Below are 26,613 nucleotides of genomic sequence, written 5' to 3'. Positions count from 1 at the left end.
TACTATTTCAAAGAGCAAGTTTTGTCACTCTCGAGCAAAACTATTGGTTGGTTTTATCTCACACATTTTGCACACGTTCGATAAATTGATAGAATTTTTGAGCTTTAACATTCGAATGATTGATGATTGATGGTCACGCTTGAAAATCCATCAAGTTTTACTGAACTGTTCATTTTGCACACTAGATTCACATTATGTCCCTATTTAGTGTAGATTAAAATCTACAGTAAATTTGATTTTGATCTACCCCAAATAGGAGCTATTTGTTTCATAATCCATGGCCGTGTGTAGATTCTACTATCGAGTGTCAACAATTGTTGTTACTCATCATAGTTACTAAGCCTATGTCTGAGCCCTAATTTTTTCTTTCTTTTTAAATGAGTTTTTAATTGTGATTTTTGAAGAACATGATTAGAGAAAGGTCAAATGTACTTTTCAAATGAGTAGTACACATGCTTGCTTACTTTGAAGCAATCTCTGGAATTTTCCCTTATCCGAACGGGTCTTGCAAGAAAATAAAATTTCATATTGAGCTCCAAGTATATGCTATTGAGATAGGATGGCTCCTACTAGCTCTTCCCCCCTAAGAACCGCACCTCTCCGGAAAGGTTCTTACCCTTTCTACAAAGCCTACTCCGTTAAGCTTTCTTTCCGACCCATTAATAACTGCCAGATTTTCAACTGGTCCGGCTATCTCTTGGGCCGGGCTTACAGCGCGTGAAACTCATCACTACCTCATAAGGGCGTTGGAGCAGTATACATGAACCACGCCCCATTAAATGGATTTTATGGTGCTAGAGAGGTTGACAAAATCTCACATGATATTTTATTATTGGATTGTTTAAAATACAGTCATATTTTATTTTTCAATCATATCTTGTTAGACACCCATTATGTTAAGGCATTTGTCAATATCTTTTTGGCAAAACAACATTATTTTCTTTAGAGAGATTAAAAGAACAAGAACCAATTGAATTCAGCTACTAGAACCAGTACTGTTTAAGCTGTTTCTTAAGGGTACACACGGACGAATATCTACTCCATATTATAAATAAAAATATTAAATGGGAATGAACCAGGTGAAGATGATCTAGACATGATACTTTATGGACTTCATTAATTTATAGGATAAATTTCAAATTAGATATATTAAGTAGTAAATAAAGGTTAAATTTATTGATCTTAATAAAGTTGACATTTTTGAGATAGAACATCAAGTATTAATATAGTATTAGAGTTCATTAAATTCGAACGATTCTTTCTATTTGACTAAGATTTGAATGAGTACACAAATTTCAATATTGATATTTTCAAACAAGTTATCTTTTCAATATACGTTAAATAATAAATCTTACCTCTATTAAATATATGATATAAATTACCATACAAGAGTTTGAGTTTCCACTATTAACAAAACAATCATGCTACGAATACAGAATTTTTTGATAGAAAATCCTTGCAGACAACAATGCCACAACATCATTGGAAGATGGGAAAAAAGAAAATAGAGTCCAGTCATATTCTGCCACGTTAGCATCGATACATATTCTGTTAAATTTTTTTCCATACTTGAAGCTTTATTATTAACAGAATCCACTTTCTCATTTTTTATTTTTATTTTTATTTTTAAAGTTACGACAGAATGATTTTATATGCACAGTGATTTGATTCCATCTAAACATGCGCTAAACACTAATTGCACTACATGATATTACTTAATTTTCATAAACTTAAAAATACTTTATTCAAAGGTGTGACGATCTCACCAAACTTACATGGAACATTTTATTTATTATTATTATTATTATTATTATTATTATTATTTTTTCAATACATCGAAAATGAAAGCAACTATGTCATGTCTTAAAAAAGTAAAAGATACATGGAACCCATCGAATTTGATAGAACGACCCTTCTCCATCCTTATGAACTTCACACACCATTTGAATATTTTTATTTGTCGTGTATATGGAAAATATGGAAATGTATTACAAAGTTAAAATATCTTACGTTTCCTTGAAAAGATTAAAGGAAATACGATACCCATGTAAATACAAAATATTTTGTTGATTTTAATATGAGCAACGTGTTCTTTTTTAAATTGTAATGTTATTTATCTAGACTACTATCATATTCATGAGTTTTGATATAATTAAGACCCTATTTGATGTAGTTAAAAATCAATTTTTTTAGTAAATTTTGATGAAATATAGGATAAAAAATTGTGAATTTTATGAAATATGTGGTTATATTTAATTTTTGAATTTGTCTTAGATATTTATCCAAATTTTAATCCATATCAAACATAGAGGGTGTTTGTTGAAGATTAAAATTAGATTTTTTTAGTAAATTTTGATAGAAATTTTTGAAACCTGAGATTGAAAAGTTGTGGAACCAATTAAAGATATGATTAATATTAATTGTTTGCCTTTAACTTAAATTAAATTAGATTTTAATCCGTACCAAACAGACTCATAAGCTAAATAATAATCATTGACTTACTGCCCCCCGGGGCACATCCAAGTTGGCAGAACAATCATATTGGGGGGTTCTGGAACTAAGCGTGGGGAGTTCGATTCCTGGTGGGAACCTTTGATCAAATAAAGGAGGAATTATTGGTGGATTAATCACTATGGAGGAAGGCTCCCTTTGGAGAAGGAGTAAAAGTCATGTGGGAACCAACAAGGGCACATCCCGCGATTTACCTCCCTGAGCTGCTGAGGGGCCGGAGGTTCAGAGACGAGGATATAGTCTGGCGCAAGTTGGGACACCTCGTTAAAAAAAAATAAAAAATCATTGACTTACCATTATAAATAAAATTCATGTCAATTGACTTGACGTCTAAAGATCCCGAGTCTATAGCATTATTCTTTCCCAAGCCCCTGTTTGACCCTGTTTGAGCCATTCTATAAAAACTAATATTTTTTTATTACTCATTTAAAAAAAAATAAAATAAAATAAAATTTACACATAAACTCAAATTTTTTTCTTATTTTTCGATCACATATTCTCCGAAAAGTGATGTATTCAATATAAGTATGGGCTCAAATCACATGATCTCCATCTATCTCCCTGAAATTTAATACTGAAATGTCTTGTGCCTGGTGCACTTTTCGCTTTGAATATTTAGCTTCCAATCTTTCAGGGCAACTCAAAAGCTATTTTTTTCTATGTAAGTCAACAAAGATTACTGCTCCTTTAGATATTCTTCTGCCTTTCTCTCTTTTCATTCTGTGGTTAATCCTGGGAGCATCATTTTTAGTATCAGATAAGATCATTTTCTTAATCTTCAAGGAATCTTGTTTGTTTCGTGCGGGGAACTAGAATGCTTGCTATCGACAGTCCCACCGCCATTCATGGCTATATATATTATAAGGTGGTCAGTGATTTTGGCATGTACCCAAAATTGTGCAAAGTCCGTTCATCAATAAAATTCTATTTCTTTAGTGTTTAAATTCAACAGTTCTTCATCTTTAGGTGAATACACTTGCTCACTACCTATGTGTATTAATTTACTTTTTGTTTTCATATAATGATCTTTATAAATGAAAAATAAATGGAGCTATTGCAAAATATGACCTTTCATCCTAGGCTTGGTAATTAACTGTGAGTTGTCCATTTCAATAGAATACGGTATACCGACTTTCACCTTACTAATATATATTTCTTCTTAATGTTTGGGTTCAGCAACAGATTTTTCCTTCTTCAGCCTATAAGAATGGGAGAAGAATCCCCCGATCCACCATTTCAAGAAAAATATAAAAACCTCTTGGACAGTTTGACTGAAGTAGAATTAGCAAAGAGTTCTGAGGAGCTTTTAGTTGATGAATGCGAACTCCCACTGATTGATCTCAACATGTTAAACCTCGGAGATTCCGAGAGAGAAGCATGCAAGAGACAGATAGCTAAAGCATCCCGAGAATGGGGCTTTTTCCAAGTCGTAAACCACGGAATTTCCAGCCAAGTATTGGAGAAAATGAGAACAGAACAAATGAAGGCTTTTAAGAAGCCGTTTAATGAGAAGACAAATGGCAATGATCCCAAGTTCTCGATGGGGAGTTATACTTGGGGGACGCCATCACCGAATTACCTGAGGCAGCTGTCTTGGTCGGAAGCTTATCATGTGTCTTTGAGTGATATATTGGGTTCTGGTGGCCTCTGCACACTCAGGTAATTCACAAGCCTCAAATCATGAGCAAAAAAGTTTCTTTCTTTCTCCATCACATCAGTGTTATACATGAAACATTTATCTAAGCGTACTTGAAGAAGTCAAAAATATATGCAAACTCAAAATAAACTTAAAAAGCATTCATAAGGGGTAACCTCGTAAGCGATCTTAAATATATAATGCAAGCCAATATACTCGAACAAAAACGTAAGGATTAAGTTGGTGAATAAAACATGAATAGATAATAGAGTTAGTTGAAAGCCAGTCAGTCAATGAAAACCACATGTCATCAACTAAAAAGACTCATTTACCCTCAATGGCTGAATAGATATCTATAAATAGACATACCTAAAATGAAGAATGGTATATTGAATTTGAATAGCTTCATTCCCGATAGTCATTTCTCTTTTTGCTTAATGAGATTATGAGGAGAAAATCCTGAATAGGTAAGAAGAATTTGTTGATCAATATTTTAAGTATCAACAATAAGATTTTAAAAGGTTATGTGATGAGAGCGAAACTTGGTATTAAGATCCCATCCTTTTACTGAATTCAGATCAACAATGGAACAATTTGCGGCAAAAGTGTCTGAGCTAGCACAAAAGTTGGCAGAAATTTTAGTGGAGAAATTGGGTCAAAATTACTCAACATTCTTCAAAGAAACGTGTTTGCAAAGCACTTGTTTTATTCGAATGAACAGATATCCAACATGCCCAATTTCAACTCAAATGTTTGGCCTAATGCCACACACTGATAGCGATTTCCTCACAATATTGCACCAAGATCACATTGGAGGCTTGCAATTAGTCAAAGATGGGAAATGGATTGCTGTTAAACCCAATCCACAGGCTCTCATTATCAACATCGGAGATTTATTTCAGGTATATTTATCAGTTAATGAAATGATAAAAAATGTGCTCGTTTGAGCTACTAAATTACAGTTTTTTTTGCCAAAATCTCACCATCCGCCACCAAGGCTTTGTACTTTGCATGCCTACTTTTTTTTATTGAATAATGTATCTATCACCTTTGATATTGTACATTAGTCTAGGTGTCGGTAATTTTAGTGGAGAAATTGGGTCAAAATTACACAACATTCTTCTAAGAAACGTGTTCGCAAAAACTTGCTTTATTCGAATGAACAGATATCCAGCGTGCCAAATTTCAACTCAAATGTTTGGGCTGACGGCACACACTGATAGCGATTTTCTCACAATATTGCACCAAGATCACGTTGGAGGCTTGCAATTAGTTAAAGATGGTAAATGGTCTGACACCAGTGATATTGTACGTTAGTCTAGATGTCAGTATATCAAAGCTCTTATGAAGTGGGCCATAATTCATTTTATTTAATTAGACCTCTAATTTAATGCCATTAGTGTTGTCATATAGACTGATGCTAAACACACCAATAGTGGCTTTTGTTTTTGCCTATTCCTTGTAAAAAACTGTCACTTAGACAGATATTAGACATAATAACGATAGTAAACAGATGGCAACGGGGCGGGTATGGACGCTCCCGCCCCGTCTCGCTAAAATCCCACCGCGCCCCGTGGGGCAGGCAGGGCAACTTTTTGCCCCATTTTTTTTTATATTTTTTTTACATTTTTAAAATTTCGAGTTATATTATAATTAGAGAATAAAATACAAATTTAAAATGTGTCTTCAACGGGTAAATTATCTAGAAATAAAATTATTTTTATGTTTTTCTTTATCTTCATGGGACGGGTTCGGGGCTTTTTGCATCCCTAGGTGGTTTTCAGTCAAAAACTGCCATGTGTTCCTTGTAAAAGGCCTGTTAGCTCTTTTCCCATACGCATAGTAGGGTTTTGGTGCTAAATAGTAACACTCCTTTTCATTTTAGTAGCTTAATAATGTCTGAAAATGAATGCAGGTTTGGAGCAACAATGTATATAAAAGCGTTCACCACCGGGTTGTGGCTAATAAGCTACAGGAGAGGTTCTCGACTGCATACTTCCTGTGTCCATCTTATGACACTGTTATACAGAGCTGTGTTGAACCTTCGGCTTATAGAAAATTTAGCTTCAGAGAATACAGACAAGAAGTGCAAAACGATGTCAAATGTTTTGGCTATAAAGTGGGACTTGCAAGGTTCCTTTTGTGAAATAATTAGATCCTCGTTTGTAGAATACAGATGTACACTTTTTTCAATGGAAGAATTTATTGGATCATAAGTATTTCACATCAAATTAGTGCACCATATCCTATGTAAAAGGTAGAGACATCTTGTGTTCTTTGTCTCAGTGTTATCTGCTGTTGTCCTGTTCAAATATTATACTAGCAAAAAAATTAGTTAGGCGGAAAAAAGTAAAATCTGCCAAATTTGAAGCCCATGCCAATGGAAGGTCGGTGTAACTCTGTTTGTAGCGAAAGCAGCCAAATATTATAACCATCTCTTAATGAAGCCCTCTAAGAAGTAAAAGTGGGGGACTGGGAGTAGTGGTGAGCGTGGATTGGGTTGGGTCGGTTTTTGTCCCAACCCAACACAATCGGTTTGATCTAAAATCAAACCAACCCAACCCAAGTAAATGTTGAAACCCAACCCAACCCAATCAAGTGTCAGTTGGGTTGGACAAATTTTAAGTTATTACCATATAATCAAACAAAAAGAAGAGCGAACAAAAAACTAAAAACTGTAAAATGTATAAAACATTTCTTTTAGGATTTAGCAATATTAAGTATTAGTTGAAAAGAAACACAAAAGGCAGGAAAATTGAAAAATGGAGAAGTAGACATTAAATTAGAAAAAAACAAAAAAGGAAGGTTTATTAACTTGATATTCTTTGAGTGGTCGAGTGCATGGTGCCTTGCATTGCTCTTCAAAAGTTCCTGTTTCGGATCTACAGGCTCATCGACAGACCTAGATTAACAAAACAAGTTTGCACAACACACAACAATACTTATTAAATTGATGCCAAACCAAAAAGTAAGATAGATGGTTTTGCTGGTAGCCAAAATTTTATTTTTTTTCGAATTTAACTTCTTAATTATTATTTATCTCAAATCTTTAATAGTTTTTGGCAATAACAAGCAAATTATGCTTCACAAGCTTATTTGAAATGTGAGAAATCGATTTATTCAGAAGTTAGATTAAGACTCTATATAGAATCTTAACATTTATTTTTTCTTCAACATTTATGTCCATAATTCATATAATCATTCTACAAGATACTTTTGTAAATTAGTACAAAACTTAATTATCCTAAGAGATAGAGATTACGGGAAGACCTAATTGAAATATTGAGTTATATATTGTGATTTCAGAAATTCAATATAAAAATTTGTCTATTAGAAATTATAATGGGATTCTTGTTATAATTTTATGAAACTTTAAATCTTGAAAATAGCGATTTTACGTTTAGGCAATTTATTTCTCTTTTCCTTTCTTTTCTTTTTTTCTTTTAAAATAGGCGGGTTGGGTCGGTTTTTATGAGTTAACCCACAACCCAACCCAACCCAACCCACCTACACAATCAAAAAACCGAAACCCACTTAAAAACAAAAAAAAAAAACCGACCCAACCCAGTCGGGTTGGGCGGTTTGAGCAGGTTCGGTCGGGTTTTGCCCCCTCAACCGGGTTGGGTCGGTTTGGGCAATTTAAGCGGGTTCGGTCGAGTTTTGCCCACCTCTAACTGGGAGGCTAATAATTATCAATTGAGGGCATTGTAATCCCCGTTGTGTTTGCTCATGTGTAAGGTGCAATAGATCAGCAATATGGTCCCCATGCTTGACCTGTAGAAAATGAGAACCTCTGCAAAATGTGAGTTGTCTTAGGTGGTGCTGAAAAGAAATGAAGAACAAACTTACAGAGTTGCAAAGAAGAGAAGTATCCTTCTGGGGTCAATTGTCCATGAAGGAGAAGACCTTCTGAAACTGAAAATTTTGCCACCAAATTTGCTTTCGACAGCAGGGTTTCCCATGATAGTGATCTGATTGTGAACTGGCGGGCTGGTGAAATTATCGCATCCGCCCATAGCCACAATTAGGGGCTTTTCCGGCGTGCCACCACCAAGTAAAGCAGCTGCAGTTTGGATACCATGCAGAATATGTTAGCTTGCCATTACCCAAATTTTCCCATAATGCAAATTATATGTATCCAATTGCGCATTGAACAAAAAGAAATGAGACAGAAATATGTGTTTATACTTTAAACTTTTCTTTGCTGATGATCTTACTAAAGGATTAAGCTAGAAGAGGTGTACATTGAATCAAAGTTTACAATGCAGCTAGGGTCGGCCCCAAGAATTTTGAGGCCTTAGGGGACTCATCATTATGAGGCCTTTAAACGTAAATTTTTTCAAACGTAAAAATACTTAAATGTTTAAATAAATAATATATTTATATTTTAAACGAAGACTTGGGCTGACCCTGAGTGAAGTCGAATTAAGGGCTTAAGGTGAACAAAAAAAAGGCTTAACAACATGTTGATTTTAAAGATACTCGAGAATTTAATAAATCTAGAATTCATTGATTGTCAATTGGATACCGAGTAACAGATCTTGATTGAGAAATCATTGATATCATTAAATGCTAATTGCAGTGCCTATCTAATAACCTAGATATCGAACCTAATTAAAATTACATCATAATGTGTTCCTCGGCTGCTTAGTTTAGCGTTCAAGTCTCCTCGCAATCACTTAGAAAATTTAAGAAATCCACGTTCGGATTAAGTATTCAATTTACTAACCAAGTCCTAATTCATCGAGTGATAATGCAGAAACATGACAGTACCATAAGAAACAGAGGATTTGGGTAGGTGCGTGGGGGCTGATTGATTAAATTTTAATGATTTATAGCTGCCCATCACCTGTCATTCGGATCAATATCTGATAATAATTGAAATCATCATCATATAATGTTCAGACACTCTGTTTAGATGGTATTAAGAACGTGAATACAAGATAGTACACAAGCGTACTTAATGGTGTCTCGATTGTGACCTAAGCAGGTTTTGGCCTCTACCATGCCATAGGCACCAAGAAACACAAATATACTTGAACTTGGAGGCCATTTTTATTGGAACTTTCTCATAATTGGATAAAATAGACTACTTCGACTGGACATTAGGTGTAAATCTAACGCAAAAACATATGATTTTGAGATGACAAAAAATGACAAAAGAGAAAAAGGAGTAACGGTTACCTCTCGTTGAAGTTGCAATGACACTAATGTCTTTCTCGTTGGCTGTATTTTTCTTCTCGACTCCTCTGAATGTTCCTTTTCTTGAAATGCTTCTCTGCAACTTATCATCCAAAAGTGCACACATAAACAGAAAAACGTAGACTTTTTTTTTGGCACATAGATAGTTTATTTTTGGAAATCTAAACAAAAAGAAAGCCAAAGTACAGGGAAGGAATAAAGGCATAATCCCTGAAATGATCAAATTAAGAAAGAAAAAACTTACTTTAATTCTTGAATTTGCATTAAGATCCTTCTCTAAGCGTTCAATATCTAACACAAAAGAATCAGATTTAATGGTTGTGTATTGCAATCCATTTACATGATCAGAAAGCTCACCAGCTTCACAATTTGCTATTAGATTATGAGAGTCCATTGTTTCCTAAAATAAATAGTAAAAATAAATAAATTATAGACGGTTACGTTTGTGTATAAAGATATGGTGTTTGATCAATACAAGAATTTAAACCCGCATAAAGAAGAAAAGAAAGCTGGAAAAAGCTATGCTTACCAACTTTGGATTTTCAGTCATTTCTCACCAGATTATGCAGGAGAGAGAATTCTAATAATTTCACAAAAGATTAAGGATCGAAATTAAGAGAAAGAAAGGGACTCATAGATGAGTTGTTTGGCGGATTTCACAAAGTTGCTTAATTCGCAAAGCTCCATCATTTTCTAATTTTCTTCAACTGCTACAAAATCAATATTTGTGGGTTGGAATTTGGTATAATGATTTCCTCTTCATTCATTCGAAGGAAAATCTAAACAGCATGTATAATTCTTGATGATGTGTGATCGCTTTGGGTGTATGTATAAATACATATGATGGTTGGGCGGGGGGATTGAGAAGGTTTGATGAGTGAGAGAGGTAGACAAAGGGAATTCCAAGGATGATTAGAGAGAGAAAGTTGGAATTGAGAGACTCTTAATTAGGTTAATCATTGTAATTCATGACGATTAATTCTCGTTCATTGTGACTTTTTCAAGAAAAAAAAAAGGATAATTCTTACTTCACATGTCTTTCGAACTAAAATTGGTGAAGGAAAAAAAGGTAGTCCCACTTAAAGTATATGATTAAGAAATATTAGGTCAAGGGATCAAAGGTGCTCTTATTTCACCAAGTCCTCAGGCGATTGAGGATGACTTTCTTTCGGATGAAAAAAGAATCTGAATTTTGGAGAGCTTGACACTAATTATTGATTATCTCATCTCAATTTGGGCCAAAAGCATAACTAATTTTAAAGAGGATCATCCAACATGTTATTCGATTTGGACATAGGCGTGCAAGGAAGAAAACGATTAGTGAATTGAGGAGGATAAAATCGTATTTAATTCAACTTTACTTGATTCATAATTTTGAGGGTAAAGAGAGATACCTTCACTATAAAGAAAATGACATTTTCCAACATGTAAATGGTAACATTCATTCAACGACTACTGTCGAAAGAGATCTATCACAGTAGTTACTGAGTGTATGTTTTTTTAGTTAACAAAATTGAGATTTGCAACCATAATTTTAATGAATGTTGATATAGTCAACCTCTGCGACTTTCACCTGATTCTTACAAAAACAAAACTACATATTTCAGATTTTTTGCAACGTTCAAAATTACATATTTGTTTTGTAGTGCTTGTTGGTTATCCAACTTTCAAAATCTTCAATTTGATCACTTAACTTTAAAACTTTTCAACTTAGCCATTCATAATGAGGGATATTGAGCAATTTTAATGAAATTTCTGATACAAAATAATCAACACAACTTTGAAATATGCATTGAAAAAATGGTGTCTTGTTCAGTAAATACAAAATGCACATGATAAATGAAGTAAAAATTCAACTCGAGTTGGTCAAAAAAAATTACACGTTGGTTCTTTTTTGTTCTTTCAATTGAATCACATTTCTTGTGTTTATTGTGATGCTTAAATGCCTACTTATTAAGGGAAAAAAATTACTTGCGTTCTTGAAACCAAGATCGAGTTGTCTAGTTATAATTTTTAAGATAAAATGTTCAATCACCTCTAATACCTTTATTCAAGTATGATGGATTTTTTTTATACAACATGTTCTCAAGTCGATAAACCCACCCGAATCCCTGTTGGGAAAATTGGGTGATTCGTATGTAGATTTATTTAGAAATTAGCATAATCATATAATCAATTAGACGTAAACATAATTCAACAATAATATAAAATAATAATAGGGTTAGAAAATCAAACATTGGGAGTCAAGTTGACAACGTTGTCCTAAAGTTGTGTTGCCTCCCCTTCGTGCAGGTTCTTTCGGTACTACACGATTCCAAGGTAAAACTCATGTGACTCTTCTTCTATGGGCACGACCATAAGGAGATAAAAAATGAGCCTTTATCTAGTTGCCGATATAGTATGGGGTAAAATTATAGAGAATAATTTTGGAATCAATCATATCAAGTTGTGTTTTTCAAATTGTATCTCAAATTGTGATTTTCCTTCCTTTATATAATGTACAATTTAACCCCCATACTAATGAGAATTAATCAATCCATAACCTCCATTTAAATATTTAATTTTATGTTATAATATAAATTAAGATTTTAATTAAACCCAAAACTGAAAATTAAAAATATAATAATTTTGAAAGTTGAAACTTAATATAGTTTCCAACAATCCCCCACAAGTTTTAAGCTTTCAAAATAATTAAAAAATATATAATAGCGGCAACATAATACTGTGCAATAGGTGTAGATGTCTTTTGGACTTGAACCTCGCTTAGTGATAACAATTTCCATTTGAGGGAATCATAATGGACTAAGTCTTGAATTCGATCCCTTTGATCAAATTTCAATTGCTCCACACACAGTATTGATTTAGGCTCTAGTTCATAACGGTTAGTGCTTTTAATGGCCATGCACTCTAATCTTGATTCTAGTAAGAGTCTCTAGAGAATAGCCCAATCTCATAGCCACGGTCTCATGACAACTCTTACATAGGTGAGTCCTCTAAGAGTGTGTGTGACCCACACTTCGCGAGAATTCTCGCTTCGGTACTCATTCAGGGTTAAACCCTCCCTAACATTACATTATCATTAGCACTATCACCATAGGGATGAGCACAATATAAATAGTGCTATTACAAGTCACGCAATACGGATTGTTTCTACTACATTGAACCTTCTTCATGGGATCTCCAATCACAAAGGTTGGGTTACTCCCGGAGGTGACTTCCTTATGGGCTTAAACCCATCCCCCTCGATGATTTATGTATGTCCATCTCGGACTACATATATTCATGTCCCTCTTAAACAATAATTTGGTATCATCAATTTGTAAAACTTTTATTCTTCACCTGTAAATCTGCAAAATCTTCTAAAATTTCCAAAATATGAATATCACATATCTAAGTTTAATAAGATAAATATACGAATTTTAATATTGATTTTAGTAATACGATCGAGCAGATGAATCCATTGAACTCTTGCATATCAGCTGCAAACTTCATATTTAATGTGAACATTTTGATAAATGTGTCAATTCCAAAATAATTATGGATAATTATGGATAAAGCACACAGATATCCAATATTTTTAATACCCCCACATTTCAAAGATATCAATCTTTTCTTGGTAAATATATGATCTTACAAATCATTTATTTGTTAAGATCACATGTTGTGAGGAGATGGTTGGTGCACGTGTTTATCAAACCAAATATTTTGTAACTTTTCCTTAAACACATTCGCAAAATATTAGTCATAAAGCTAAAGAATAATCTCCTAAAACAAGCAACAATATAGCTCTTGTTTGGTAGAGATTATATATCCAATCTTCAAATTGCACAAAACGTCAATATCATTACAATAAAATAGTCATAGATAGAACTCACATGAGATCTTAGTTTCATGTTTCATAATATGAACTATTGCACAACTACTTAACAGTTTACGATCCTTTAAATGCATGACATGAATTATGATATGAAGTTCTTGAATTCATTGTGCAAAATTCATGAAATAAAGCTTCAGACATCCTTTCTAATGACATGAATTATGACATGAAGTTCTTGAACTCATTGTGCAAAATTCATGAAATAAAGCTTCAGACATCCTTTCTTATTATACACGCTATATATACTTAAATTGATAACAAATAATATACCCATATATCTTTGCACTTATGATATGTAGCTCTTGTATAGTAACAATTTACATTCCTGAATTCAAAACGGCTTGAATGTCTGAACCAATAAATTAGTTTTGCTCCATTACACTCTAGTTCAGTCATTTTTATTTTATTTTATTTTTTCAATACAACCATGGCTTTCTTACATTACCTAGTAACATCACTTGACTATCTGTTTCACAAACTAAAATATTAATTTGCTTCCACCAGGAAATCTCATTTTGTCTTGTTATATATATATATACACACACACACACACACACACACACACACACACACATTCAATTTTTATAATTAACCTATGAACATGAAGGCTTATGCCCTACCACCCACAATTAATGCATTTAAAAGGTAAGTTACACTCCATAATTAAGATTTTTAACTTTATATTGTTTAACTTTATATTAAAACTGAAAATTTAAGAAGGTTTTAATTTAACTTCCTTTTTTTATGTTACACTTGGGATGTAAACAAAATTATGCAGATTAGTCATGATAATACACCTCTTTTAAAATATTAATTAAGCACATTATTAAAGTTTAAATCTTTTAGCCATTTGTTTATAATCAAATCATATAATTTCTGTGAAATCAAAATATTTCATAGATTCATGTGCATGACTAAATACCAAATTTATTTTAAAATACTCTAAGATTTCAGCATTTAACTTGTTACACGTGAAAATAATATAGACACTTGCCTATTCAATGCACTTGCATAATCTTGCATGAAACATGGTCTTACCACCAAAACCTGATCTATTGCATCCAACAATCAATCTTGTGAGATACTAATTCATTTCTGCATTCAGTATCAGGATATTAAGACTCATGCTCGATGGTTTATTTACGTCCATGACTAATTTTCCAGAATCTAATATGCAATACTGTATTTCTTCACGATTAGGTTTGTTCTGCATGGCTTAAACTTTAGTTTTATGACTTTGATACCCAAAGTTCAGGAGGCTAGGCCAATAGTCACTGGCAACTTCTTGTTCAAGATTAACACCAACACTCTAACTAATCGATTAAGTTCCATTGGCTCCAAAATTGTGTCAGATAATCAGTACCAATTTGCTAAGGGGCAGTAAATTGAAGAGTGCATTGCAGTGGCTTAAGAGTGTGTTAGTGCTTTGAAAAAAAATGATTTGGTTTCAAGGTTCTAAAAAAATGATATTGGTAAAGCTTTTGATACATCGGTTGGGATTTTCTCTTACGGGTATTACAATTCTATGGATTTAATGCCATTTTTGTGCTAGAACAAATATTTAAATCTGCCAGAATATGAGGCTTGGTGAACAGGATGCCTAAGGGATATTTTTGATGCTCAAGAGTTGTTCATCATCTATATCTCCTTCAATTCAAGAGAATTATCTATTACTCATGAGGAGAGCTAAATGGATTATTGGTGAATACTTATGGGTGAGATTCTTGACAGACAACAGGTTAGGAGATCCAACTTTCCGTTAGATACAAATAGGTTGCTTACGACACTTGTGTTAGTTGTGTAGTATACTAGCAGTTGGTATTTACCAATAGAATTCAGGTCTTGGTACACTACCTATAGATGTGTATTATGTGTATTAGGCACGAATGCATGTCCAAAATTTCTAAGCAACAATAAGGAAATTAATTTGGTATTAGAGGTAACACAAGGTACACTAAGATTACACATATGATTTATCTACACACAATACTTCAACATGACTTTAGATTGTTGGAAAAATTGGGTGATTTGTATGTAGATTTATTTAGAAATTAGTATAATCATATAATCAATTAGACATAAACATAATTCAACAATAATATAAAATAATAATAGGGTTAGAAAATCAAGCCTTGAGAGTCACGTCGACGACGCTGTCCTAAAGTCGTGTTGCCTCCCCTTCGTGCGGGTTCTTTCGACACTACACGGCTCCAAGATAAAATCCATGTGGCTCTTCTTCTATGGGCACGATCATAGAGAGATAAAGAACGAGCCTTTATCTAGTTGTCAAAATAGTATAGGGTAAAATAATATAGAATAATTTTGGAATCAATCATCTCGAGTTGTGTTTTTCTAATTGTATCTAAAATTGTGATTTTCCTCCCTTTATATAGTGTACAATTTAAACCCCACACTAATGAGAATTAATCAATCCATAACCTCCATTTAAATATTTAATTTTGTGTTATAATATAAATCATGTTATAAAATGAGAGGAAAAGAGAATAGAGAAAACTCAAAGAGAATAGAAAAAATTCAATAAACTTTTTGTGTGTATTATTGAAAACCAAAGCCCTATATTTATAGATAAGAATCAGGGATACAATGGTAATAATTTCTAGGGCTACAGGGGTACAAATGTCATTCACTAATAAACTTTAATGGATTTTCCATTTACAACACTCCCCTTTGAATGACATATTACAAAATATCTGCCTCGTTAAAATCTTGTTTGATAAAAACCCAATGAGAAAAAAAATCAAACGAAGAAAAAAGAGTACAGTTATTTTGGAGTATTAAAATTAAATGCTACCTCATTAAAACCTTGCTAGGAAAACCTAATGGGATAAAACCTAAGCGAAGGAAAAAGAGTACAGCTACTTCCCCTGATGTTGATCATTGAAAATCTTTGAGTCGATGCATTCCAATCTCATGAACTAATTTCTTGAATATAGATGTTGGCAGCGCTTTTGTGAATAGATCAACCATATTGTCACTTGAGCGAATTCATTGAATATCAATGTCACCATTCTTCTGAAGTTCATGTGTATGAAAGAATTTTGGAGAAATATGTTTCGTCCTATCGCCTTTGATATAACCTCCCTTGAGTTGTGCGATACAAGCTGCATTATCGTCAAACAAAATTGTTGGACTATCTTTTGTTGAAGTCAATCCACATGATGATTGGATATGATGGGTCATATTCCTCAACCATACACATTCTTGCCCTGCTTCATGTATTGCAATAATCTCAGAATGATTTGAGGTTGTTGCTGTCAAGGATTGTTTCACAGATCTCCATGATATAGCTGTTTCTCCACGTGTAAACACATATCCTATTTGTGATTTAGCTTTATGTGGATCGAAGAGATCACCTGGATCTACATATTCCACTAAAGCAGATCCTGACTTTTGAGAATAGAACAGTCCCATATCAATAGTACCTTTTAGGTAACAAAAAAAATGTTTAACACCATTCCAATGCCTTTGAGTTGGTGTAGAGCTATATCTTGCAAGGAGATTTACAGAAAAAGTTATGTCAGGTCGAGTGTAATTTGCAAGATAAGTTAATACTCCAATTGCACTAAGGTCCTTCAGGACCAAGAATCTTTTCTCCATCTTCAAGTGGACGAAATGGATATTTTTTCACATCAAGTGATGAACAACCATAGATGATGGCAATGGATGTGCATTATCCATATAAAAGCATTTCAAGACCTTTTCTGTATAAGTAGATTGATGAACAAATAATCCCTCTGGAAAATGTTCAATTTGTAATCCAAGACAAAATTTAGTTTTCTCCAAATCTTTCATCTCAAATTCATTTCTCAAATAATCTGCAATTTTGTTGAGCTCTTCAAGTGTTCCAATTAAATTTAAATCATCAATATAAACTGCCACAATTGCAAATCCAATATTTGTTTTCTTTATAAAAATATATGGGCAGATATCGTCATTTTTATAACTCTCTTTCAACAAATATTCACTAAAGCGATTATACCACATGCGTTCGAATTGTTTCAATCCACATAATGATTTTTGCAATTTAATTGAGAACATAGTTCTCGGACATGTATCATTTATTCCTGGCACCTTAAATCATTCAGGGACTTTCATATATATATCACTGTCAAGTGAATCATATAGGTAGGCAGTTACTACATCCATAAGGTGCATATCGAGCCCTTATGACACGGTCAAACTAATTAAGAACCTGAAAGTGATGATATCCATTATGGGAGAATATGTTTCTTCATAATCAATTCTCAGTCTTTGGGAGAAACCTTGAGCCACTAGTCGGGCTTTGTATCTTGTAATTTCATTATTCTCATTTCTCTTTCATACAAAAACTCATTTGTATCCAACAGGGATTACATTTTTAGGTGTTCGAACTACTAGTCCAAACACTTTTCGTTTCTCCAAAGAATTCAATTTTGCCTGTATAGCTTCTTTCCATTTTGGCCAATCATTTCTATTTCGACAGTCATTAAACAGACTGTGGTTCAGGATCCTCATTTTACATAATATCATGAGCCATGTTAAAGGCGAAAATATTGTCTATAACAATATTATTCCGTTTCCATAATTTATGAGATATCATATAATTTATTGAGATCTCATTATTTTCGGACACCTCCGGTTCTTCAGGAACCGTACATTCAATATTTGATTGATTAATCTTTTCTAATGTGATTTCTTCTTAAGTTTTTGGTTGATTTTTCTCCCGTACTCTTCTTTTTCGAGGTACAAGGTCTTTTGAACCAACTGGTCGACCACGCTTCTGGCGTATTTGAGATTCATTTGCCACAGCAGATTGTCCTGCAGGGACATTAATTTTTGCTGGAATATTTTCTGCTGGAATATATGACTTTGTCACTTTTCTCGTGTCAACAAATACATCAGGTAGTTGAATTGCAACTCTTTGCAAATGAATGATTTTTTCAATCTCTTGTTCACATTGATTGCTGCGGGGATCAAAGTGAGATAGAGTTGTCTCATTCCAAGAAATTCTATCTTGTTTTTCAGGATATAGTTTTTCTCCTCCCAAAGTTGGGAAAGTCATTTCATCAAAATGACAATCTGCAAAACGTGCAGTAAATAAGTCACCCGTTAAAGGTTCAAGATATCTAATAATAGATGGTAAATCAAAACTCACATAAATCTCAAGTCTTCATTGGGGACCCATTTTAGTACGTTGTGGGGGTGAAATAGAAACTTGGACAGCATAACCAAAAACCCGTAGGTGAGAAATATCAAGTTCATGACCAAATGCAAGTTGCAAAGGTGAATATTGATAATAGACAGTTGGTCTTATACGAACCAATAATGCAGCATATAATATGGCATGACCCCAAACAGAAGTTGGGAGTTTTATTTTCATAAGTAATGGTCTAACAATAAGTTGTAGACGTTTAATAAACGATTCCGCTAAACCATTTTATGTATGAACATGTGCAACTGAATGTTCAATTTCAATCCCAATTGACATACAATAATCATCAAATGCTTGTGATCTAAATTTACCAGCATTGTCAAGACGAATAGTCTTGATTGAGTAATCGGGGAATTGTGCTCGCAATTTTATGATTTGAACAAGTGGTATAGCAAATGCTACATTCCTAGTTGAAAGTAGACAAACATGTGACCATCTTGTAGAAGAATCAATTAATACCATAAAGTAACGAAATGGTCCACATGATGGGTGTATTGACCCACATATGTCTCCATGTATTCTTTTCAAGAAAGTTTGAGATTCAATATTGACTTTTGTAGTTGAAGGTCTAATGACTAACTTGCCTTGCGAACAAACTATACATGGATAATCATTAGATAAAAGAATCTTCTGATTCTTTAAAGGATGTCCATGTGAGTTGTTTATTATTTGACGCATCATTATGACTCCTAGATGTCCAAGTCGATCATGCCAAAGTATAAAACTTTTTTAATCAACGAATTTCTGGTTCGTAACATTATTTGATTCGACCATTTTTATAAATGTAAAATACATACCAGACGGGAGTGTATGAAAATTTTCTTTTATCTGCTTCTTGCCAGATACAAAAGAAGTGATGCAAAGATATTCAATATTATTTTCTTGCATCGTCTCAATGTGATATTCATTGGAGCGAATATCTTTAAAATTAAGCAAATTTCTTCTGAATTTGCTAGAATAAAGTGCATCATCAATATATAATTTTGTATTATTTGGTAAAATAATACAAGCTCTTCCGGAGCCTTCAACGATATTCGACGCACCTGATATCGTAACATTATTTTCAACTAATATTAAGTTTAAAAAGCATTTTTTGTCTTGAAAAATAGTATTTGTAGTTGCACTATCAATTAAGCAACTGTCTTAACTATTCATCATGAATCTATAAATATAACAAAATAAACAAAATTTAAAAAAAAAACTTGAATTTAGATTTAAAGAAGTAAACATTACTTAATATCATGAAATAAACGGTGCATAATAGAGTTTTATTTTTATTTTTTTTATTTTTGTGTAGAAAAGTAAAAACACATTTCAGACTGAATTTGTAAAACGAAAGAAATACTAGTAAATTAATCTATATCTTCTATCACACCACCTCCAACCAAATGTTCAATATTTCTATTTGGATCAGTAAAGAAATCGGAGACATCCAAATGAGTCACATTAATTGGACTATCATAATCAGCAAAATTAGTCTCCAATTTTTCTTTTTCCTTGATTGATCTCTAGTAGAGATATTCAAATTTTAATCCATCGTGAAGATGGTGACGGAAGAAAATGAGTGCTTTCGCATGATCCTGCAGGAATTCATTGTTTCCTTCTTTTATTGTCTCTTCCAGATCCTTTGAGACAAGATGGATATCAGTATCCAGTATCCATGACAGATAATTTTTACCAGATATGTCAAGTGCAGCAAACTCAGGTTTCGTAATGTTTGCCATTTGTTTAACTACACAATAAAAAAATACAATTAGTTTCGAAGAATATGATTAATCATCACATGTTAATCAAATAGTCAATATCAACATGACTTTAAATTATGTGTTTTCCTCTAGGGATAAACACTAATTTGAAATAATATGTTTTTCGAAACATATGCTACTTTTGGAGCACATTATATTTTACTATTATTTCTTCAAGTACAATATGTCAATATTCTTTTGGAATATTGAGAGTTATAATTTATGTTCTTCAGGAACAAATAATATTCTTATAATGTTGTGCTACTTCTGAAGCAACAATGAATAACTCTATGATTAATATTCTTTTGGAATATTAATTATAATGTTGTGCTATTTCAGGAGCAATAACAATTAAAAATAAATTTAATGTAATGTTTCATAACTAAACATAAAAAAAATGATAATACATCCAATTGCTCATCATTAATTAATATACAAATACATGTAAAATATTATTTTGAATTAATAACGTGAGTCCTGTGAAACACAAAAAAAAAATTGGTGACATGTAGAAACATATTCACATATTATGGCATGAAATTCTAATTATGTGCAATTAAAAGAATTGAATTAGTATTAACCAATTAAGGCATGAAATTTATAGAAACCAATGGATTTGAGAGAAAAGATGAGTTGGGTACAGTTATTTGCTAATTATATATATATATATATATATATATGGAATCAGCCAAAATAGAGATCTGAAATTGAAGCTTGCTTACAAAGAACGTTGACCAATTAAAAAAAAAAAAATTATAAGCATGTGTAAAACGTAAAAGGCTAATCTAAATATAAGGAGAGTATAGGAACATGAATTAATGCATATCAATTGATTTAACATAAATATATTTCCATAAAAATGCACGTGGATTGATGTAAAGGAAAAAAATATTAATTAATTCAAAGAGAGGTACAAAGAAAAAATAATGATCGAGAAAGATGAGATCACGTATTGCAGATTTAACATATGTATATGTAAAATTCACGTATTATCAAATTAATTTTGATATACGTGATAGATGATTATGAAAAAAATTACTACCTTCTAAGAGTTTCGTGTTGATAACATGTTATAAAATGAGAGGAAAAGAGAATAGAGAAACTTAAAGAGAATAGAGAAAACTCAATAAACTTTTTGTCTGTATTATTGAAAATCAAAGCTCTATATTTATAGGTAAGAATCAGAGATACAATGATAATAATTTCTAGGGCTAAGGGGTACAAATGTCATTCATCAATAAACTTTAATGGACTTTCCATTTACAACAAATTAAGATTTTAATTAAACCCAAAACTAAAAATTAAAAATATAATAATTTTGAAAGTTGAAACTTAATATAATTTCCAACAATCCCTTTACATCTATTCTTGTGGAACATATTTTTCTAGTGAATGAAATCTATAAACCTTACTAGATGGATTTGCCTGGAAATTAAGTTGTTTTGTTGAGCATATTTTTTTCGAGGCAAATTGTCAAGTCTCTAGACGACTAATTCATTATGATAAATATATTATCAATTCAATGACGTAACATGTAAAATATAATGATATGATGCATGTGATTAGAATAAGTCACGTCTTTTGTTGATTTTGATTAATAATCCTGAATTTTAAGTATTAATTTTTTTTTTCAAATGTAAAAGTGAAGTTCGAGAAGAGAAAGAAAACAAGGAAATATTGAATCTAGTACCTTCTCCCGCATAAAAGACACGTTGATTATGGGTATTGACAGACATGGAACCACCATCATTCACGAACCACCCGCGACCATTTTCACCATTAGCAATGCCCGCTCCACCACCTCCTTTCACCTCAAATCTGATACTTTTATGTCTCAGATTGATTTTATTTTTGGTGGTTTGTTGTGGGAGTGGAGATTAGGTGGTGACTAAAAATGGTGGTAGTGGTGATAGTGTAGGTGGTCGTGCATGGGGATGATTTAAGGTTTGAAATGTGGTGGTGATGGTTGGGAGGTGGTGGCTTATGTCATGATGGGAGAAGTGGTGTAGATCTACTAGTGGTAGTGGTGATTTAGAGTTTAGGGTGGTGGTTATGGTGGAGGCGGTGGTGGTTTGGTTGTGCAAATGGTAGGATAATAATTAAGGTAACGACAATGATGGGGCAACGATAGTGGTGTAACAATAAATATTTTAAGCGGTGGGATTAAAAGTAGTATAACAATTAATGCTAAAGTGGTGGGACCGGCAATAATGGTATAACATTGAACATTACTAGTAGTGTTGGTGTCGACTGTCATGATGATGATTGATAAATGCACCAAAATGTGTAGATCATATTGTGTTACAATTGACGGCGGCCATGGTGATGGTAGTGACAATAATGAGGGTGGAAATAGGGTGGTTGAATATGTGTATACAAAATTTATTGTAAAAAAATTTAAAAATAAAATATTAATAATACAGTAGTTTGAGAATAAAAAAGCGACAAAAGTAAGCCCCTATTTGACAATAATTATTTTAAAATTCTTTATTCTTTAAACTCATTTTCAATTATAAATTCACACAGTAAAATATTTTGTATATAAATGCAAAATTGTTTCCTACTTTTTAACCACACATTCTTCAAAATTCACTATTCAAAATCTTGTTTTTGCTAAATAATGACAATCAAGCAATGGCTAAATATTTAATTAATAAATTTTTTTTAAGGATTTTTGTGAATTGTTTCATTAAACAAAAATAGAAGTTTAAGGATATTTAAGGATATTTTCATTAAGCTTATTTGACTAAGCTTAATGGTACAAATAGAAGTTTACTTATTTTGACTCTTAACAATTGCTCGGGCACACACTGACTAAGTCAAGCCAACACATTACATATCTACATTGAGTAGTGCTAGTTAGCATCACTGGAGGTTAATACTAGTTATATGACAGTATTAGTATTATTAAATTACAAGTTTAGTTAAATAAAATGCATAATTTCACATTTAATTTAATCTATCATATAATGTCATATAAACTGATATTTAAGTACCACTGGTGCTAGATAACATTATTTCTCTGGATTTTCATTTGCCAAGTCCTATGCAATAAAATTTACTTTCAAAATTAATAAAATAATTTTTTTTTCCAACTTTAATCAATAAATTAATATGTAGGTCAAAATTTACTTATTTTACTTCAGACCCAAATAAATCGTCATCTTCTTTCATCACCACGTGGGTCCCAACTGTTTGGTCAATTAATTATTTGTTCAAAAATACCAATCAGATTTATTCAAAAAAATGATAGATAATGATAAACCTTAAGAAGAATCACATCAGAGAGAGCCATGCACTGACAGATTCAAAGGGTTTTGGTAGATGGCTTACGATAAAACGATGCAATTACTTTACCTAATTTCAGTACCAAAATACAAGAAGTTAACACTTCATACTTCATAGTACTGCATGGCTTCAATAAGCACCTTATTTTTTCAATTAATTACCCTAGCTTTTGCTTTCAATATTGTTGCAAATGGACAAAGTCTGAAAGTAGGGTATTACCAGGAAACATGCCCAGATCTTGAACCCTTAGTTAAAGAGATTGTAGACCAAGTCATCTCTATATCGCCAACTCTTGCACCTCCATTGTTAAGAATGCATTTTCACGATTGTTTTGTTAGAGTACGTTACCAAAATTTATGCTTCCATGTTACTGGCTCGGTAAGTATTATATTTCTATTAACTTATATGCAGGGCTGTGATGGATCAGTGTTGTTGGAGTCTCCAGCAAAAAAATATGAGAAGGATGCTGACTCATATTTAAGTTTAAGAGGATTTGAAATTATAGATCAAGCGAAGGCTGCAGCAGAGAAAGTGTGCCCCGGTGTCGTTTCATGTGCTGACATACTAGCCCTAGTAGCTAGGGATGTAACAGTAGCGGTAACTTTGAGTATATGAAAAAATTCAATTAGATAATGAAGATATATTCAGGGTTATAATTGAATTCTATGTTTATCAGGTTAAAGGGCCATTCTGGGAAGTCGAAACTGGACGAAGAGATGGAAGAGTATCGATTAAGAGCGAAGCCCTACATAAATTGTTAGCACCCTTTTCAAACATTAGTACTTTAAAGAAAGGGTTTAAGAAGCGCGGTTTAAGTGTCAAGGACCTCGTAGTCTTATCAGGTATTTTGATGCCCACTTCTACATATTCCACGTGTAAATTTAGGCCGAACAAATTAAATATAAAATTATGTTGCACTAGTCGCAAAAGTGAGGGTTGCTTAAGCAATTTGACTAAGGGACAATTAAAAAACTTTTTTTTTTTTTTTTTTTTTTTTTACCCTCATGATGTGGCCGAGTTGGTAGAGTAGGTGAGTACGGAGACCTTTGGTCACGAGTTCGATTTTTCATACCAACACTTTCTTGGTAGAGTTTGTCGCACAGGGTTTGCCTCGTACAGTTTACCTTACTGACATGATTTGCAGGCTATTGTTTCAGTTTGAGGGTTTACCCAGTACGCACCGGAAGGATAGCAGCTACGGGTTCCCCCATCATTAAAAAATAAATATATATATATATATATATATGAAAGATTTTTTTTCTTTTTCTTCTCGTAGAAGAGCTTAATTTATGATGAAGGGGTACTTACATCAACTTCATCTAACAATTCTTCTAGTGAGATAAAAACTTTCAGAAAATAATTTTTGACTTTTGACTTTTTAGTTGCATTTTCTAAAGTTAAGAAATATAGGATTATGTTACAATCTCGAAGGACAAAAACACAGTAGAAATTTGTTCGAACATAAACTTTACCTTTAATTTAGGTGGACATACAATTGGGATTTCTCATTGCTCATCCTTCCACCACCATCTCTACAATTTCACTGGAAGGTTTGATACCGACCCCAGTTTGGATAGTAAGTACGTAAAAAAACTTAAGATGAAATGCAAGCCTCGAGACCAGAACTCAATAGTGGAAATGGATCCCGGAAGTTACGAGACCTTCGATGAGTCTTATTTCAGACTTGTGGCGAAAAGAAGAGGGCTTTTCGAGTCAGACGTAGCTCTACTAGATGACATTGAAACAAAAGCATATCTCAAATTTCAAGCTCTATCTCATGGATCTACGTTCTTCGAAGACTTTGGGGAGTCGATGGTGAAAATGGGCAGAATTAATGTGCTTACTGATAAAGAAGGTGAAATCAGAAGTGTGTGTACTAAGGTTTACTAAGAACACATGAGCATGTTTGGTTGTGATTAAAAGTTATTTTGAAGAAAGTAAATTAAGCACAACTACATGTGCATGGTCATCTAAAAAGAGACATATACACACTGTACTTATTTTTCTTTTCAATGTAGATATAATGGTCGAGGATTTCTCCACTTGGAATAATTAATGTAGGCCGGTGTTTCCATGTTGATGAGTGTGTAAAAGTGCATACACCATGCACTTAATCTATCTTTTTTCCTCAGGATAAGAAGATTACTATCGTATAATTAACAACTTTTTAATTTTTATGTTTATCCTTCAAATTTTTTGATGTGACGATACTGGCATAGTAGAATAGTCGAATTTATAGTTCAATGATTCCTCTGTGGCTATCGCTTTAGATGTGTACTCGAGTACTTCTCGTGAAGTAAAAAATGAGCTCCGTTGCTAACCAAGTGGACACCAACATTTTCTGGTTTTGAATTTTGTGGGTGGGGTTTGGGAAGAGAAAGTTCACTTTGATTTTGTTTTTATTTAATTATTTTAATTGTTTTATTATAGAAAATTTAAATTTATTATTTGTACTCCTAATTTAATTTGTCAATTTGAGTCAAACATCTAATTTCATGGTTGACTAACGGAATATTAGATGAAATATGTCTTATGGACTCTCGCTGCCGTTAAAGTGAAAGGTTTGGAACTACGGCCGCAAAAATAAAAGGTTAAGGGGGTATTTTGGAGAAAATTGAAAGGTTTGGGACCTTCCCTGCAATTTTCTCTAGAATTTTTTTTTTTTTTTTTTTTTTTTTTTTTTTAAATTTTTTTTTTTTTTTTTTTTTTTTTTTGCATAAGAAAAAAGGCATATTGAAAATCAAATACTTAAGCTACGTAATGTTGACTCGATTGCTTCACTCAGAAGGCAGAAGATGCTTATGAATTGATCAAAAAGCTACTTTAATGAAGTGGATCATAGCCTTTTGTCCAAGTATATTTTTCAATAAACCAATTAATTTTCAGCTATGCTTTTCAGCTGCTATTAATCTATTCTTGGAAGTGTCGTTCCTTAATGCAAATGGTTTCTAATCTGTCTTTCATGCAAATGGGTCCTCAAGACCTTTCCCCATTTTGATATAGTCGATATGGAAATAATTTCTTGATTCTACCACGAATTCCAAAATTAAGATCGCAAATTTGAAATTACCCAAACTGTAAGAAATTTTTATTGATACTTGACTGTCTTAGTGGCACAAAATTGTTGATTATTACAATACTT

General features: G+C 32.7%; 3 protein-coding genes across 8 annotated transcripts; 2 read left to right on the top strand and 1 right to left on the bottom strand.

Moving 5' to 3' along the window:
* Positions 1 to 3,644: 3,644 nt before the first annotated feature.
* Positions 3,645 to 7,688, top strand: LOC111368540 (gibberellin 2-beta-dioxygenase 8-like). Its single transcript, XM_022989826.1, has 3 exons — positions 3,645 to 4,170; positions 4,725 to 5,049; positions 6,063 to 7,688. The coding sequence occupies exons 1-3, from the start codon at positions 3,674 to 3,676 to the stop codon at positions 6,291 to 6,293; spliced, it is 1,053 nt and encodes a 350-aa protein (XP_022845594.1). The 5' UTR covers positions 3,645 to 3,673; the 3' UTR covers positions 6,294 to 7,688.
* Positions 6,831 to 10,325, bottom strand: LOC111368541. Of its 6 annotated transcripts, none has more exons than XM_022989832.1 (6): positions 9,879 to 10,325; positions 9,707 to 9,749; positions 9,594 to 9,640; positions 9,332 to 9,425; positions 7,997 to 8,210; positions 6,831 to 7,940 (listed from the first exon to the last, which is right to left on the bottom strand). In XM_022989832.1, the coding sequence occupies exons 1-6, from the start codon at positions 9,897 to 9,899 to the stop codon at positions 7,787 to 7,789; spliced, it is 573 nt and encodes a 190-aa protein (XP_022845600.1). In that variant the 5' UTR covers positions 9,900 to 10,325; the 3' UTR covers positions 6,831 to 7,786. The 6 variants fall into 6 exon arrangements, with proteins under 6 accessions (XP_022845600.1, XP_022845597.1, XP_022845598.1 ...); XM_022989829.1 differs by having other exon boundaries at positions 6,831 to 7,049; positions 7,816 to 7,940; positions 9,332 to 9,431; positions 9,594 to 9,749; positions 9,879 to 10,324; XM_022989830.1 differs by having other exon boundaries at positions 9,332 to 9,431; positions 9,879 to 10,324.
* A 13,114-nt stretch (positions 10,326 to 23,439) lies between these two features.
* LOC111368224 (peroxidase 27-like) lies at positions 23,440 to 25,441 on the top strand. The gene is made up of 5 exons (XM_022989472.1): positions 23,440 to 23,503; positions 23,638 to 23,810; positions 23,883 to 24,024; positions 24,080 to 24,313; positions 24,955 to 25,441. The coding sequence occupies exons 1-5, from the start codon at positions 23,440 to 23,442 to the stop codon at positions 25,359 to 25,361; spliced, it is 1,020 nt and encodes a 339-aa protein (XP_022845240.1). The 3' UTR covers positions 25,362 to 25,441.
* The last annotated feature ends 1,172 nt before the right edge of the window (positions 25,442 to 26,613 follow it).

This window comes from Olea europaea, chromosome 19, assembly GCF_002742605.1.
Source record: "Olea europaea var. sylvestris chromosome 19, O_europaea_v1, whole genome shotgun sequence".
In the NCBI taxonomy this organism is placed as follows: Eukaryota; Viridiplantae; Streptophyta; class Magnoliopsida; order Lamiales; family Oleaceae; genus Olea; species Olea europaea.
This window is presented reverse-complemented; position numbering and strand designations above follow the sequence as displayed.

Excerpts from the sequence above, each read along its gene's own strand:
- LOC111368224 (XM_022989472.1), top strand. The coding sequence starts at position 23,440 with ATGATAAACCTTAAGAAGAATCACATCAGAGAGAGCCATGCACTGACA. Across the intron at positions 23,811-23,882 it reads TTCACGATTGTTTTGTTAGA|GGCTGTGATGGATCAGTGTT; the intron begins GTACGTTACCAA and ends ACTTATATGCAG. Across the intron at positions 24,025-24,079 it reads GTGCCCCGGTGTCGTTTCAT|TATATGAAAAAATTCAATTA; the intron begins GTGCTGACATAC and ends GGTAACTTTGAG.
- LOC111368541 (XM_022989827.1), bottom strand. The coding sequence starts at position 9,899 with ATGACTGAAAATCCAAAGTTG. Across the intron at positions 8,211-9,331 it reads CATTGCAACTTCAACGAGAG|CTGCTTTACTTGGTGGTGGC; the intron begins GTAACCGTTACT and ends TCCAAACTGCAG. Across the intron at positions 7,941-7,996 it reads CTTCTCTTCTTTGCAACTCT|AGGTTCTCATTTTCTACAGG; the intron begins GTAAGTTTGTTC and ends CACATTTTGCAG.
- LOC111368540 (XM_022989826.1), top strand. The coding sequence starts at position 3,674 with ATGTTTGGGTTCAGCAACAGATTTTTCCTTCTTCAGCCTATAAGAATG. Across the intron at positions 4,171-4,724 it reads GGTGGCCTCTGCACACTCAG|ATCAACAATGGAACAATTTG; the intron begins GTAATTCACAAG and ends TACTGAATTCAG. Across the intron at positions 5,050-6,062 it reads ACATCGGAGATTTATTTCAG|GTTTGGAGCAACAATGTATA; the intron begins GTATATTTATCA and ends AAATGAATGCAG.